Here is a 13915-nt window from a genome sequence, read left to right as displayed (position 1 = left end):
ATATTCTGACTGTGTGCATGTCTTCAGGCCGGAAGAGGGCACCAGACCTCTTTACAGATGGTTGTGAGCCACCATGTGGTTGCCGGGAATTGAACTCAGGACCTTTGGAAGAGCAGGCAATGCTCTTAACCACTGAGCCATCTCTCCAGCCCCCCGAGTTCCATCTTATGCCAGACTCCTACCAGTTTCCCAGGCACTGTGCTGTGCACGAAGACGTCTACAGATGAGGACAGTGCAGCACAGCACAGGCCAGGGAGCCACTCAAGTGTCACAGCAAGCAGTGACCAGTCCTCTACCACCCGGCCAGACCTCGTGGGCAGCACTTAAGTTGGCAGTTCCCTGCCAGGGAAATCTGGGTGGGCTGGTTGGTTGAGAAAAGGTCTCAACTCTAGCTCAGGCTGGCCTGGGAGATCCCAGAGAAGCTCTAAAAGGTGACGCTGAGGAAGAGAAGAAACTTAGAGACCTCATCCTCAGGCAGCCTGCGCTTTTGCCCCAATTCGATCCATGAAAGCAGCACAGGGCTCTCCAAGACGCCTAGACTGCCTCAAGAAGACAGTTCTGCTTGGAGGCCATATCAGGATGCTCATTCAGGTCTGACCCTCCAAGCTACTTTGGGTTAAAGTCCAGGAACTCGATATAGACTCAGTCCAGCCATTCATCCACAAGGACACAGACAAGGCACAGAAAGAAGATGCTACAGTCTCCCTGCTTTAAAGTGCTCCCTATAACCTCTACAGCCAGTGTAAACCCTGAGAAGAAGCCCCTGAGGAGGCCGAGTTAGGGAGCTCATATAAAATCACAGTGTTCCTGCACAGGGCACAGAACACCAAACTCCCATGGGTGAGGTAAAAGCACCCAGTCGCCTGTACCATGCATGCTGCTGACAGAGCAACAAGGCATTGTGAAGGAGCAGGGTTCAAATTCTTCCTCCAACACCTGCACTCTTGGGGTCCACATTTCCCAGTCTATAAAATGCCCATGAGAGGGTGGAATGTGCCGAGGCCTAGTGTGTTCTTATTTGTGTTTGCTAATATTCTTTTTGTATTAAGATCAAAAGGAAGAAAAAAGACAAAAGCAAGTCCTGTCCCTAGACAAAGGCTTTTCAGGAAAGCCAGCTTCATGCCAAGTTGGGACTGCAGGCCCTCCATGTCCTTTGGACCACTGCCTGGTCACCAGCAGACCAGGCTTCTGAGCTCCTCTCTGGCCTGCAGTGATCATAAGGGACAGTCCAAAAATGCTGTCCTCAGAATGCTGCCATAAGGTTGGCAGGAGGCTCTGACTCCCAAGAAGCTTGTCGCTAGGTGTCATACCTAGGCCTTGGGGTGCTGTCAACTGCACAGCCCAGCTATTCCTAGACATCCCTGAAAGGGTTACCTTGGCCTGGGAAGCCTAGCAGCAGGCTTTGAGCTAAGTGAGGACCAAGCTGGCAAGGAAAACTCCACAGTGGACCATTTCTTCTGCCACACACCAAACCTGGCTCAACTTTATGGATCATTTACAGACTGTTCTCGTGGGACAGTTTCTTTGAAGAGGAAAAGTCCTGGAATCTTGTCTCCCAACCAAGATATGCAGCCCTCTTCACCCTGCGAGGACTGACCTTGCCAGGTGTCCAAGGGGAGGGCCAGCCCGACCCAGGCCCAGAGCTAGGAGGGGCAGGGAGAGCCCAAGTCTCTTCTTGGGGCCAGAGGAAAGCCACACAGCTCCATGGCCTGTACCCTTCCCGTCTCTCATATTCTAGAAGAAATGAAGACAAGCAGCAAAGAGCATGTACAGCAGGGTAAGACCACATCCAAATCTGACCAAGTCTTCTATGAGCCCCAGCTCCCCCGAGGAACTGTGTATGTCTGTTCATGTATATGTGCCCGTGTTCATGTAGGAACATGTGCATAAATGTGCACGTGTATATGGCAGTCAGAGGCCAAAGATTTCCTCATTTTCTATTTTCTGAGACAGGGTCTCTCGTGAAGGCCCGAGCTCACCAGTTAGGCTGGCTGGCTAGAAAGCTCCAGGGTCAGCGTTGGCCTGTACCCTGGCACTGGGGTTGCAAATGTACACTACCGCCAGCTTTTCATGGGTGCCGGGAGCTGAAACTCGGGTCTTTCTGCTTATATAACAGCCATGCTACCAAAAGAGCCTCCCTCCTCACCCCCTCAACTCCCAACCCCGAAGGTCTGTCTGCTCCTAGGATTATAGGCGTCTACCACTACACCCAGTTTATTCGGTGCTGGGAACTGAACCTAAGGAGGGCTTCCCGTGGGCCAGGCAAGTACTTGGCACTACACTGTTTCAGTTCTAGCACAAAAGAAGCTATCCTGCCATACACGAGATGTTTAACTGTTCTTTGTGCCCCTAGTGAGTGCCAACTCGAGAGGGACACTGAGAATCTAGGAGTGAAAGGGGCAGATGCAGCCTGGACCCTCTAACCTTTCCAGCTGCTCCTGATTGAAGCTGCCATCCCTGCAGGTCTCACTTCACAGAGCAACCAACCTCTTGCCTTGGATCTCCCTTTGTTTGTTCCCTATACCCCCAGCCCACAGGGCTGCCCACCACAGCAAGGCAGCTCCTGGGGCCGCACACTGCTTCAAAGCCCACCATCACACTCTGGGGTGGCTGCCACAATCGGCACACCCCAAGTGTCCAGCCATGCCTGGCAAAGACCTCACTGCTCCCCACAGGCTGCCTCTAAGCATCAGGCCCACCCACCCTCTGCCTGCCTGGCCACCAGGCGGCCACAGAGCCATCTGATCTGAGTGAAACTTCAAACTTAATGACTTTCATGCTGGTTATTTAAAACGCAATGTAATTTTCTTAAACACCCTATTATTTCCTTTGATAGCTACAAAGCTCCCCCAATCCCATAAGCATGTTTATTTTTAGAGAAAAGAGTGGTTTGCAGTTGGTCAGAGACCATAGAGAGAGGAACCCACAGAAAGCAGGGCAAGGAGTCAGTGCTAGCAGCTGGGAGGCCCTCCTGCTGCTGGCTTTCCACACCACCCATCATCAGACAGGCCCACCCTTCCCTTCCCAGCACCTCAGCCAGTGACCCTTCTAGCCCACACTTGACAGCGGCCAGGTCAATGTTAGGCTGGCCTTGGTGCCCTTGATGGTTCCACTTGCTGCTCACGAGCCTCCCACAGGATTCCAGGCAAGGACAGGCCTAGGGAAGGGTCCGTAACACACCCTCCAGCAGCTTTTCTCCTGTTCCAGACAGTCTGCCCCTGGTAAGGCCTCGGGCCTGAAGCCTTGGCCAGCAGAGTAAGAGACGCGTCTAGATACAGCAGCCTCAGGCACTGGCTGCCCACATTGGGTGGGTGGGTGGGTTATGTGCAGTCCTGCCATTCGGGGCTCCTGGGTAAGGGAGGTGGCATGGAGGAGGGTTTGTGTGCAGAGGTCAGCTGAGCCCCACCAGTGCGGGGCGTCCTCAGGGAGCAGCTATTTTTAGGTCTGAAGCTTTCATGTGGCTGAATGATGGGAGTTTACAAAGCATCAGTAATGCGTTTCAGATGGCGGCCCAGCAGGCCAGGAGGCCGGGCCCCTGACACCAGAGACAAGTCAGAGTTACTCAGCGGCTCCATCCTGGGTTCCCATCACCTGTCCTACCTAAGGCCCACCTCATCAAGCCTTTCTAGTTTCTCTCTCTGAACCTCAAGAATCCTGCTGGGGCCAGGATTCCCACCCATTGAGGACACTGAGACCCAGAGAAGCCAACAGGCCACCACCACCAACCCCTGCCCCAAGGAAAACCAGCTTGAGGGAGTGCTTTCCCATCACTGACCCAGGCCTGCTCAGATTTAATGGGGTAGCACTGACCATGCACATCCTGAGCCCACACCCATTGTTCCCCTGGGGCCCAGACCTGCCCACCCAGGCCTGGAGTCTCTGCTATACACACGTCATCTGGAAGCAGACAGTGTGGGGCCCAGACAGCTCTCCTGGCCTTGAAGAGGGAGGTGGCTGTTTTAATGGGGGGTGAGGGGTTGTGGAGGAAGCGTATTTACTTGACAGCGTCTGCTTCCTCTGATCTCCAGGGAGTTCTGGATGTGGAGTTGGGGCCTCGAGGGAAGGCTGTGTCACCCGGTTGGCTCTGGCTCTAAGGCAGAATCTGGGTGCAGTCCAGGGAGGCAGTCTCCATGGGTGGGACAGGCCACAAAGGCAGCCTCCTGGCAGCTCAGACCCAAACTCACACCCTTCCCAACTCTGCTGAGGCAAGAGAGAGGCATCCTCCATCCTGAGGGGCTGCTCCAGAAGCCCTGTGTACCAAGCGGACCTGCGGCAGTAGCTAGTTACATAACCTCTGGCGAGAGCACACCCTACTGAGCGCTGTAGGGTGATACCAGCCTGTAATCTCAGTTACCCAGGGGGCTGAAACCAGAGGAACTCAAGAGCTGCAAGTGCTCCGGAGTGGGTACAAGGCCAGCTTAGGAAGCGTAGTGAGACCTTATCTCAAGAAGTACAAGCGGTGGGCTGGAGCGATGCCTCAGAGGTTAAGAGCATTGACTGCTCTTCCAGAGGTCAGGAGTTCAATTCCCAGCACACAGATGGTGGCTCACAACCATCTGTAATGAGATCTGGTACCCTCTTCTAGTGTACAGGCATACATGCAGGCAGAACACTGTATACATAATAAATAATAAACCTTAAAAGAAACAAATTTAAAAACAAAAAGTACAAGTGGTTATGGTAGCTCACAACTATTGACTCCAGGATGGCAGAGGGAGGAGGATTACAAATTCCATGCCAGCCTGGGCTACATAGCCAGTTCCAAGTTAACCAGGGGGACACCGAATGGGTGAGAGAGAAGAGGGGTACCTGGGGATATAGCTCAGTGGTAGAGGGATTTTGTTGAAATCCTCAATACCACCAAAAACAAACAAGAGAACCCTAATAAAACAGGTGACGAGCCCACCAAGGCTAAGAAAACTTTCCCAGTCTGAGGCCAACCACCCAAGCCATGCTTATCTGGTTTTTTGTTTTGTTTTGTTTTTTTGAGACTGGGTCTACAGCCTAGGCTGGCCTTGAACTCAGGAATGAACCCCAGGGCTTTGTGGGTGATAGGTAGGCACTCTACTAACCAAGCTCCAGCCACATCTTTTCAGAGTCTGTGTTTTTGTTTTTAGGTGGTTTGTTGTTGTGGGTTTTTGGTTGTTTTTTGAGACAGGGTCTCTCTATTTAGTCCCAGCTGCCCTGGAACTTGCTATGTAGACTAGGGTGGCCTCGAACTAACAGAGAGAGAGATCCACCTGCCTCTACTTCCCGAGTGCTGGGACTAAAGGTGGGCACCACTAGAGTCAGTGTGTGAGGGGAAGCTACAAACTGCCTGAAAGAGGCAGCAGAAAATGTTCTGATTCTAGGGACCTCCTTTTTAAAACATTTTAATTCATTTTATGTATCAACTATATTTCCCCCTCCCCTCCTCTCTCTTTCCCCCACCCTCACCCTACTCCCCATCCACTCCTCAGAAAGGATAAGGCCTCCCATGGGGAGTCAACAAAGCCTGGCACTTTTAGTTGAGGCAGGACCAAGACACTTCCCCTGCATCAAGGCTAAGCAAGGCATCCCACCATATGGAACAGGCTCCAAAAAGCCAGCTCATGCCCCAGGAAAAGATTCTGGTCCCACTGCCAGGGGTCCAGGGACCTCCTTAAATCCCTGGTGTCTTGCTAGATGAATCCTTGGTTAGAGGCTCTCCTCCACCTTGACTGGATAGCTAATGGGCTGCAGGACAGAGCGCCCACCTTGGAGGCTCTCTGGCCTTACACCAGCCAATACCCTTGGGTCTCCCTAGCCCAGAGCTCACCCCTCCCACGGTCTGCTCACATTCCTCCAATCACCCTGCCACTCCCAGTGTCCACCCTGCCCCAGCTGCCAGCTCTGCCTGCCACGGTCCTCCGCCTCCATATCCAACCCAAACCATCTGTGGTGGGTACCGCCCTGCCCTGCCAAAGCTGCCAGCCCACTGCATGTGCCCACCGGCCCTCCCTGGTCTGGAACCAGTGAGGCCTGGGTCCCAAGGTCACATGCAGGACCCTTACCGGCAGCCTTCCCCAGCCTGGCCTCACACTCCTCAAGGACCCTGGGATTGGGTCTGTCCAGGTGACAGGAAATGAACCCATCTAGGCCTCTCTCTGCTCTGCTCCACCCAGCGTGCCCTCCCACTCTCTGCCGCAGAGGCTTCTCTCAGGAAGCCTCACCAGCTGCCCCCACAGCCTTTCACTCCTGTGCCTTCTATCCAGCAGAGCAGAACCTCAGCTGAGCCAGGACTCTCGGGCAGCAGCTCTTTGTCTCGCCAAGGATTGAGCTCTGTGGGCAGTGGTAACCTCCCATCCATGTGGCTCAGAACTAGAGTGTGGACCCAAGTTCTAGCAGGGACTGCTACTAGGGGATGCTGGCTGCCTAGGGAACCCCAGACCAGCCTGAGGTATAGGAGGCAACAGCTGCCACGGCTCAGTCCCAGGCCTCCAGTGTAGCTCCCACTCAACTGTGGACTTCCCAGGCTGGGGAGTGGCATATCCACCGGGAAGAGAGGCTGCATGAGCGTGCTCCTGAGAACCTGAGCACGGTACAGCTGGGGGTGGTGATGCTCCTGCGACCCGACAGAACACCTGCTTCCTCCAACAGAGCTTTGTTTGTACACAGTGGCAGGAAACACCAGTCACAAGGTGTGAGGGGGTGTGTCTCCATGGCTCTGGGACCACAGCAGTCTGAGGAGGTTCAGAGGGACTGTGGCTTACCTGCCCCCGCTCTTGGCCCACCATGACCTGATCTAACCTCAGTTATAGGACTTCAAACTGGCACCCCTAGCACTCAACCTCGCTGCTTTCGGGGGCAGAGGAGAGCTGTGGGTTCTATCGAGTGCACCCTCCACCCCACCCGCCTGTGACTACACCCCAACCCACAGCTCAGAGCAACCACAGAACCAGGCAGAGCTGGGGCAGAACACTGGATCCTACTGGTCCCAGCAACCACCCTATCAGGGCTTGCTGATGGCCTCAGCCTGAGGATATAGTCCATCTGCCCCAGTGAGCCAGCTCACCCCACCCTCCCAGGGGACTCCAGAAGCAGCCCTGCAGCTGTAGCAGGGCAGGGATCTGTATGGCATGGCATGTTTTCTGACCCTGACAACAGCAACAAGGTGTGAGCCACCCTCAGAGATTCCCAGCTTGGGGACAGAGAGAGGCAGCAAACAGTCCAAACACTACACCAATCCTTCACAGCCCCCCAGGCTTCAAAGAAATGCAGTTTCTGGGAACTTCAAGTCCCACTGCCCACCCACTGAGTGCAAAGCAATGAAGACAAAATGTCCCTTCAGTCCAGGGGTGCTCAGGCTTTGTGCCAGCTGGGGAGCAGTCACAAACCTACAGCAAGTGACCTGGGCTCCACTACTTTCTGGTCCCAGAATTGGTCTGGATATTGTGCTTTAAGAACATCATCCAAACAGATGCTGAGGTAAAGAACTGGAAGCCATATGGGCACTGCCTGGGGCTACACTTCCACAGAGCCCTCCAAACCGGGAGCCTCTGTGTGCAGGGCCAGGAAAAGGCCTGCGAATGGCTCAGCAGCCAAAGACGGGAAATCTCGGCTCCCTTTTCCTTACAAACCTGATTTCCTCACATTCTGACTGAGGGCTTTGTATGAACTAAACCTTTGTGGTGGTGTGCGGGGAGGGGGGTGGGAGGCTTTCAGGAATGGCACATCCCATCCAATAACCCGTAAGGCTGGGCAGGTGCCACATAGGAGCCTGAGTCCTATACCTTCAGGGTTCAGACCTCTCTAGTCTGAAGAGGAAGCATGGTCCTTTAGATGGGAAGCTATGTGAAGGCCCGTGAACCACTCCTGGGCCCAGGAGAGCCACTGTCAACCACAGTCAATGCCTGCCCCCAAATGCCCTGGCACCTGTCTGGTGAAGCTGTAAATCTTCGCTCTGCTTCTAGAAGGGTGCTTGCTAGTCCACTTTCAGATGGGAAAACAGGTGACATCAACAGACGGATACAGCAAGTGCCCTGGAAAGCAGTGCCCACTGCTTTGGTCTGAGGAGCTGCCAGGTAGCCAAGGCCCTGAACCCGACTAGTCAGAGGCTCCTGGAGGAGACGGCTGAAGTAAGCCCTGAATGAGGCACGAGAAGGTAGTACCCGCGCGAAGAGCTGGAGAAGAGACAGCGAGCTGGGGGCACAAGTGCGAAAGTTGGAGGTAAGGGGGGTCTCTAGGCATGGGCCCCACAAGGACATGGGGCTGGCTACTGTGGGGGGGGGTGATGGGGAGCCTCGGCACTCAGGCTGCAGTGGTGTAGACTTTCCTCCGCAAGCAGTGGAAGCCCTAGGAGGTTCAAGGAGACAAGAGATGGGAGCTGACCCAGGTTCCTAAGGAACCCTTTCACTGCTATGTGGTTACTGGTTAAGATATGGGTCAGGGATGGATGGGGAGGCAAGGGGACCCTGGAGGAGGCATCTGCTGCCATCGGGAAGAAGTAACAGGGTGGATACTGGGTGGGTGGCCTGACAAAGTAAAGAATAGGGAGGTCTGAGATGTATCTGGAGACGCATCCCTGGGCCACACAGCTGTCTGGAGGGAGGCCCCAGTGCACGCTGGGCCCTTTCCTGTCGTCTTCTGTTGGATAAGCAGTGGCTTACAAGGCTGCTCACTGGAATCCTCACAGCCATAGCCGGGCCTTCTGAAATAGCTGGGCATTCCCGGGGACAATCCTGTTTATGGTCATGTGGCATCCTGGCGCCACCGCCCACCTAACTCCCCCTAACAAGCTTCACTGTGACCTAGACTGGTACCCAGTCACCACTAAGGCTTGCAGCAAACCCCTCTGTGGAGAAGGCTGATGGCACTTCTCCTCACCCAGCTCTGACAGGGAGGACACAAGCTGGCAGTACCTCCTCCCTCCTTGGCTCCCAGGAGTCCTGCTTAACCTCTCACTCCTGCTCCGCCAAGGGTTCACCGTAGCCTGGACCTCAACCCCGGAACACAGCGGAGCCCAGGGACCCAAGGAGGAGTCCTGTGTCTCCCAAACCCTCCAGAGGAACACATACATAAGTAACCAGAGAGCTGCAGGGAGATGAGGGACAGGGAACTGTGGCCTCTGCCATGGACAAAACCCTCAGCCTTAAAAAACAAGATGTAACTCACATACTGTAAAACTTACCACTTTAAAGCAACCAGTTCTGTGGCTTTAGTAGCTATGGAGGCCTGTGCAGCCGTCATCATGATCTCACTCTGTCGTCTTTATCTCCCCCAAAGAAACCCCACAGCCACTAGCAGTCACCCCCCACCCCATCCTCAACTGCCTGCAACCCCTGGCAACCACTAAGCTCTCCTGCCTAACTGTTCTGGATTTTGCCATTCCAGGTCATAGCCTCCAACAAGAGCCCATTGGAAAGGCCAAAGATTCATGTTGCCTCTGCCCTGTTTGGATGGCACCATCATACAAAGCCATTTGCCTGAGTTTCCCTAAGGCATGACACCTTACTCAGCCCAGCACCTACCCCCAGAGCCCAGTCTAGCACATCGGCTTGCTCCTTGCTCTCCTTACCCCCCAATTCTGTTCTGAGTCTCAAATCAGAGGACACAAGATAAAAACCAAGCCAAAGCCTGTTGCCAAGCCCGACACAGCTTCGGTTTGATCCCTGGGACCCACATGAAAGGAGAAAACAACTCTCCCAAGTTCTCTGACTCCGACACACATGCACCAGCATGAGTGAGTACACACACACACATACATGCATGTAGAAACAGACAAAAACCCCATAATCCCCGGCTATTGGTCTAGACTGCTAACTGCCTGCGAGCCGACAGGAGATGCCCACCAGCACCGGTTGAGGAGTCAACCTAGAGAAGGTGTAAAAGAAGCCAAAACACCAAAAAAGCTATTTGGGCAGGGGGTGAGGGTCTGCGTTCCATAGCAGCTGGCTCACTGCTCTGAGCCAGGCTCAAGCTGGCCTGTTTAGAAGCCTCCGATGTGGTAGCCACGAGGACAGAGAAGGTCCCTGGAGCAGGCTTTCCCCGATACCCAGGGAGGCCTACTCATTGGTCTTGGGCATCTCAATATAACCACTGATCTCCTGCATGCCCTCAGGAAAGGCTGGGCGGAGAGAGAGAAGGCCCTTGTGCATGGCCAGTCGGCAGGCTTGAGCAGCTTACCAGCTGTCTTCCTACAAAGGAGTGTGGGAAAGGATAAGCTTTAGCAAAAGACTCCCTGCCCCGGGGCCCCTGCAAGGCACTCCTTACCTGCTAAGAGAATGACGGCGACTTTCCCAGCACCACACAAGTGAGCCTTGAAGTCAGGTGACAAACGTGCTCCCAAACCATGGGATGACCAACTCTGCTTTGTAAAACCAAACTCTACTTGAAACACCCACACAGTTCTTCAGGGGTTGCAAGCTACTTTTACTTTTTCCTAACTTTTATTTGCTGTGTTCTATCGGGTTTGCTTCAGAGACTCTTGCAGGGCCAGGGAGACGGCTTAGCACCTAAAAACACTTGTGTAGGCCTGATGATCTGAGTCCCGGCCTTAGAACCCATGTCAAAGTGTAGAGAACAGACTTCACGGAGTTAGCCCGAGAGTGCATGTCCTCGGATACATTACACACACACGCACACACGCACACACACCAAAAGATAGTCTCTCTACACGCATGCACCTCTATCGCCCTAACCCAACATCCCTCCATCACAAGCCCCTGCTTTTCTGTCTTTCTAGTCCTGCTCAGCAGCTGATGCCATGGCCAAGAAAATCAGTACCAGAGCCTGTCCTCCCCTTCCCATGTTACCAGGAGGCAGTGGTGAAGACAGTGGCTGAGAAGGAAGGCAGGGGTGGGGGGCGGACGGACAGGGACACACAGCTGTCCGTCTGCTGCAGCTTGAGAAGGACTCCAAAGCAAAATCCATACATCCCTAAGTCAGGTAGTGCTACTGGTCCTGACAGTGGGAACCCACGGGTCTGCTCGTGGGCTTCTCTGCATTCACCCTCCACCCTTAGGCTGAACAGTCCCCTCCGCCTATTGCTGGCAGCTCGAGGCATCTCCTGTCTCTGGCTCAATCTATGAGTGAACCCCCAAATCACACTGCCCTCTCCCTGTGTTGCTGGGCAGTCCCAAACACCGACCCTGCCAGGCAAGTCCTGGGGGCGCTGCCTTTTGTCTAGTCATGGTTACCACACAGTGAGCCTAGTCCCAGCCCAAATGCTTGCCAGTGATTTCAAACTGGTAGGTTATATCAACTGGCCCCCAGATCAATGGCTTTACAGCCATTAGGGGATTTTACAAGGTTATCTTTGTTAAACATTGCCTGCGCAAGGAGCTAGTCACTAGAGCAAGTGGCAGAGACGGCGGCCAGTCACCTCTTCACACACAAGAGAAGCGCCTCATATACCCCAAGTCACCCCAGAGCAGAAAGGCAGGCCACACACCCGACCCGCACAGCTTACAGGTAAAGAATGGGAATCCATGTCCAGATTTCCCTCTAAGTGGTCCAGACTCCCCTACCCCACCCTCCTAGCAGGGAATCTTAGCCAAAGCTTGTTCCTGGAGAATAGCCTCCATCTATCTTCTCACTGCCCACTAGCTTCAGTAGGAAGCTGCTCTCAGAACCACCATTCTTAGTTTCCTGTCTTCTGCATGGATCCTGCCACTTGCCAGCAGAGCCTCTAGCCTAGAGCCCCAACCCGCACTGGGCTACGGCTACACCCAACAGACCTCCATGTTTCCCGTACCCCTAATCCCCAACTCAGGACAGTCTAGAATCCTACTAGGAACTTCTTCTCACAAGTGGTGTTTTGCTGCTACCCAGCTCAGAAGCAGCTCCTCACACTCCTACCTGCAGCAAAGGGCCAGCGGTCTGGCACATGATGAGCACAAACACATCACAAAGCCTGACATTAATGCATGCAGCTGACCCCCAACCAACACCCCTGATTTGTAGCATATCTATCAAACCCTTCCTGGTGTGTGTGAGGCCAGGCCAGCCTGCTCAAAACACATTCTGCGTGGCAAGGATCCCCAGCAAGGGCTTTTATGTATTGCCAGTGAGGACACGGTGGAAAGTTAAAGGTAGCTCCTGAGGCACTAGTAGGAACCGGAAAAGATGAGGTCTTCTACCCATGCTTCTTACCAGAGCTCCCTTGCTTCTCTGGAGATAGCGAAACCACAAAGCTCCTGTTCAGAGCATGCACATCACGCTAGGGAAGCAAACCGGCTCAGCTCAAAACAGTTTTCAGAAAGACCCCGACCCCCGGCCCAGCAAGGTCCAACAAAGGCACCTGCATGGGCAAGCTGGAAGGGCAAAAGCCAACAGTAGGTGAGAAGCGCGGAGCCCAGGCACTCCAGAGTTCTCCTTTTGGGTCAGACTCCACGGAGTGTGAACTGGAAAAGGGCATCTAGGAATTCTCAGTCTGGGCAGAAGTCCCTTTTTTTTTATCCAAGCTTCATCTGCATAGGCAAGAAAGTAGCCAGTCCATTACCGGGCCTGACTGCTGGGGTCACTTACCAGCGGGGGTTGAGCCTGGGGGTGCTGCCCTGCTCCGGAGGCCGGTGGGTAGTGCATGAGCAGATTGAAGGCAGAGTAGACAGTCTCTTTGTACATGCCGCTGGCACACTCCGGGGCCTTCAGGCCTGGAAAAACCACAGCTGGGTCAGACACCAGCCCAGCCAGCTGCTCCTAAGGACTGAAAGCTGTCTGATCAAGAGAAAAACAAAAAAACTGCCAAGGGGTCCCCTTCAAGTTTGTGACTTGATAGGGAACGGGGACCAACAAACGGGTGAAAATATCCGCAATGCCAAGTTTGGGGGAAAGACCCAGAGTCCAGGCCTCCACTTAGAGGCCGGGACTTGACTCTTCACCCCACCCTCCCGTCTGGGAACCTTAGCCAAGGCTGGCTCCTCAAGGCGAAGGATTAGTCAGTCACCTGGGCTAGAGGGGAGGCGGGGATGGCGGGGGTCTGTTTACTCCTATAAAGGTCAGGGCACCGGAAGTGACTCTAGCTCAGCGGCGCCCGGGAAACCCGCCCCCCACTCCCCCACCCAGGGTTCTAGCGCCTTCCCGAGCCGCGCAGAGCTCACCGTCCTCTAGGGACTCTGCAAGTTTGTCCGGGAAAAGTCTCTGCGAAGTGTGCTCTCGTCCCAGGGCCTGCAGAGCGAAGCAGAGGGGTCGTGAGGGGCGGAGGAGACACGAGGGGGTCCGGGGATGGGACCCACGAGGGCCGCGGGCGCGGGGGGCGGGTCCGCTCGATCCCAACCCAGGACGAGGCCCTCCGGGGAGGAGCGGGCCGGGCTCACCTCGGGGGCTCCCTCGGCCTCTCCGTGCACCCGGACGCCGGGACCCGGGACCCCGGCGCCTGCGGCCGCGCCCTCGGACTCATTCACCAGTGAGGACTTGAGCTCGGCCAGGTCCCTCTCGGGGCCCGCGGCGCTGTCGCGGCTCTTGTCGTCCTGTTCCTCGCCTTCGTCTTGGAAGGCCAATAGCTCGTCGGGCGCGCCGAGGTCGTCGCCAGCACCCGCACCGCCCCCGCCCGAGTCCAGCTGCGGCATGGTGCGTTGCGCCCGCCGGGGCGCCGGGTGCGGGGCGCGGGGCGCGGGGCGCGGAGGCGGCGAGCCCAGGGTGCGGAGCTCCGAGCCCGGAGCGCGGCGGGCGGAGCGCGCGCTGACTCCGCCTGAGCGGCCAGTGGGCGCGGGGCACAGCGGCTTCGGGAGCTGGCGGGTCGGAACATCAAAGGCGCCGCGGGCAGAGAGCCGGGGGCGGGACGGGCGCCGGGGCGGGGCCGAGGTGGGAGGGGCTAACGCGCCAGGCCCCGCCTCTCCTCTCCCTGGAGAGACTGGGACAGGCCTACTGGGCATAGTCTTAAAGGGCTCGCTCTCCTCGAGCTATTCCCAGCCTGAAGTCCGTCGCGAAACCGTAGGACTTCGCTTCCTTACCTACC

At 55.5% G+C, this 13915-nt stretch overlaps 1 protein-coding gene across 2 annotated transcripts in view; it reads right to left on the bottom strand.

Annotated features, from left to right (window-relative positions):
- Tcf7 (transcription factor 7) overlaps positions 1 to 13706 on the bottom strand; it is a 36760-nt gene extending 23054 nt beyond the window's left edge. Inside the window, exons 1-3 of one of the 2 annotated variants that reach the window (XM_041664272.1) lie at positions 13275 to 13706; positions 13059 to 13125; positions 12487 to 12611 (exon numbers count right to left, since the gene is read on the bottom strand). In XM_041664272.1, coding sequence (XP_041520206.1) covers positions 12487 to 12611; positions 13059 to 13125; positions 13275 to 13526 — 444 coding nt within the window. In that variant the 5' untranslated portion in view covers positions 13527 to 13706. The remainder of the gene's footprint in view (positions 1 to 12486; positions 12612 to 13058; positions 13126 to 13274) is intronic. The other variant, XM_041664273.1, reaches the window with a different exon arrangement.
- Between the last annotated feature and the right edge of the window lie 209 nt (positions 13707 to 13915).

This window comes from Microtus oregoni, unplaced genomic scaffold (genome assembly GCF_018167655.1).
Source record: "Microtus oregoni isolate MIOR12 unplaced genomic scaffold, Mior012 000015F_ref0000493, whole genome shotgun sequence".
Classification (NCBI taxonomy): domain Eukaryota; kingdom Metazoa; phylum Chordata; class Mammalia; order Rodentia; family Cricetidae; genus Microtus; species Microtus oregoni.
The sequence above is the reverse complement of the archived record's forward strand: the minus strand, read 5'-3'. Positions and strand labels throughout refer to the sequence as shown.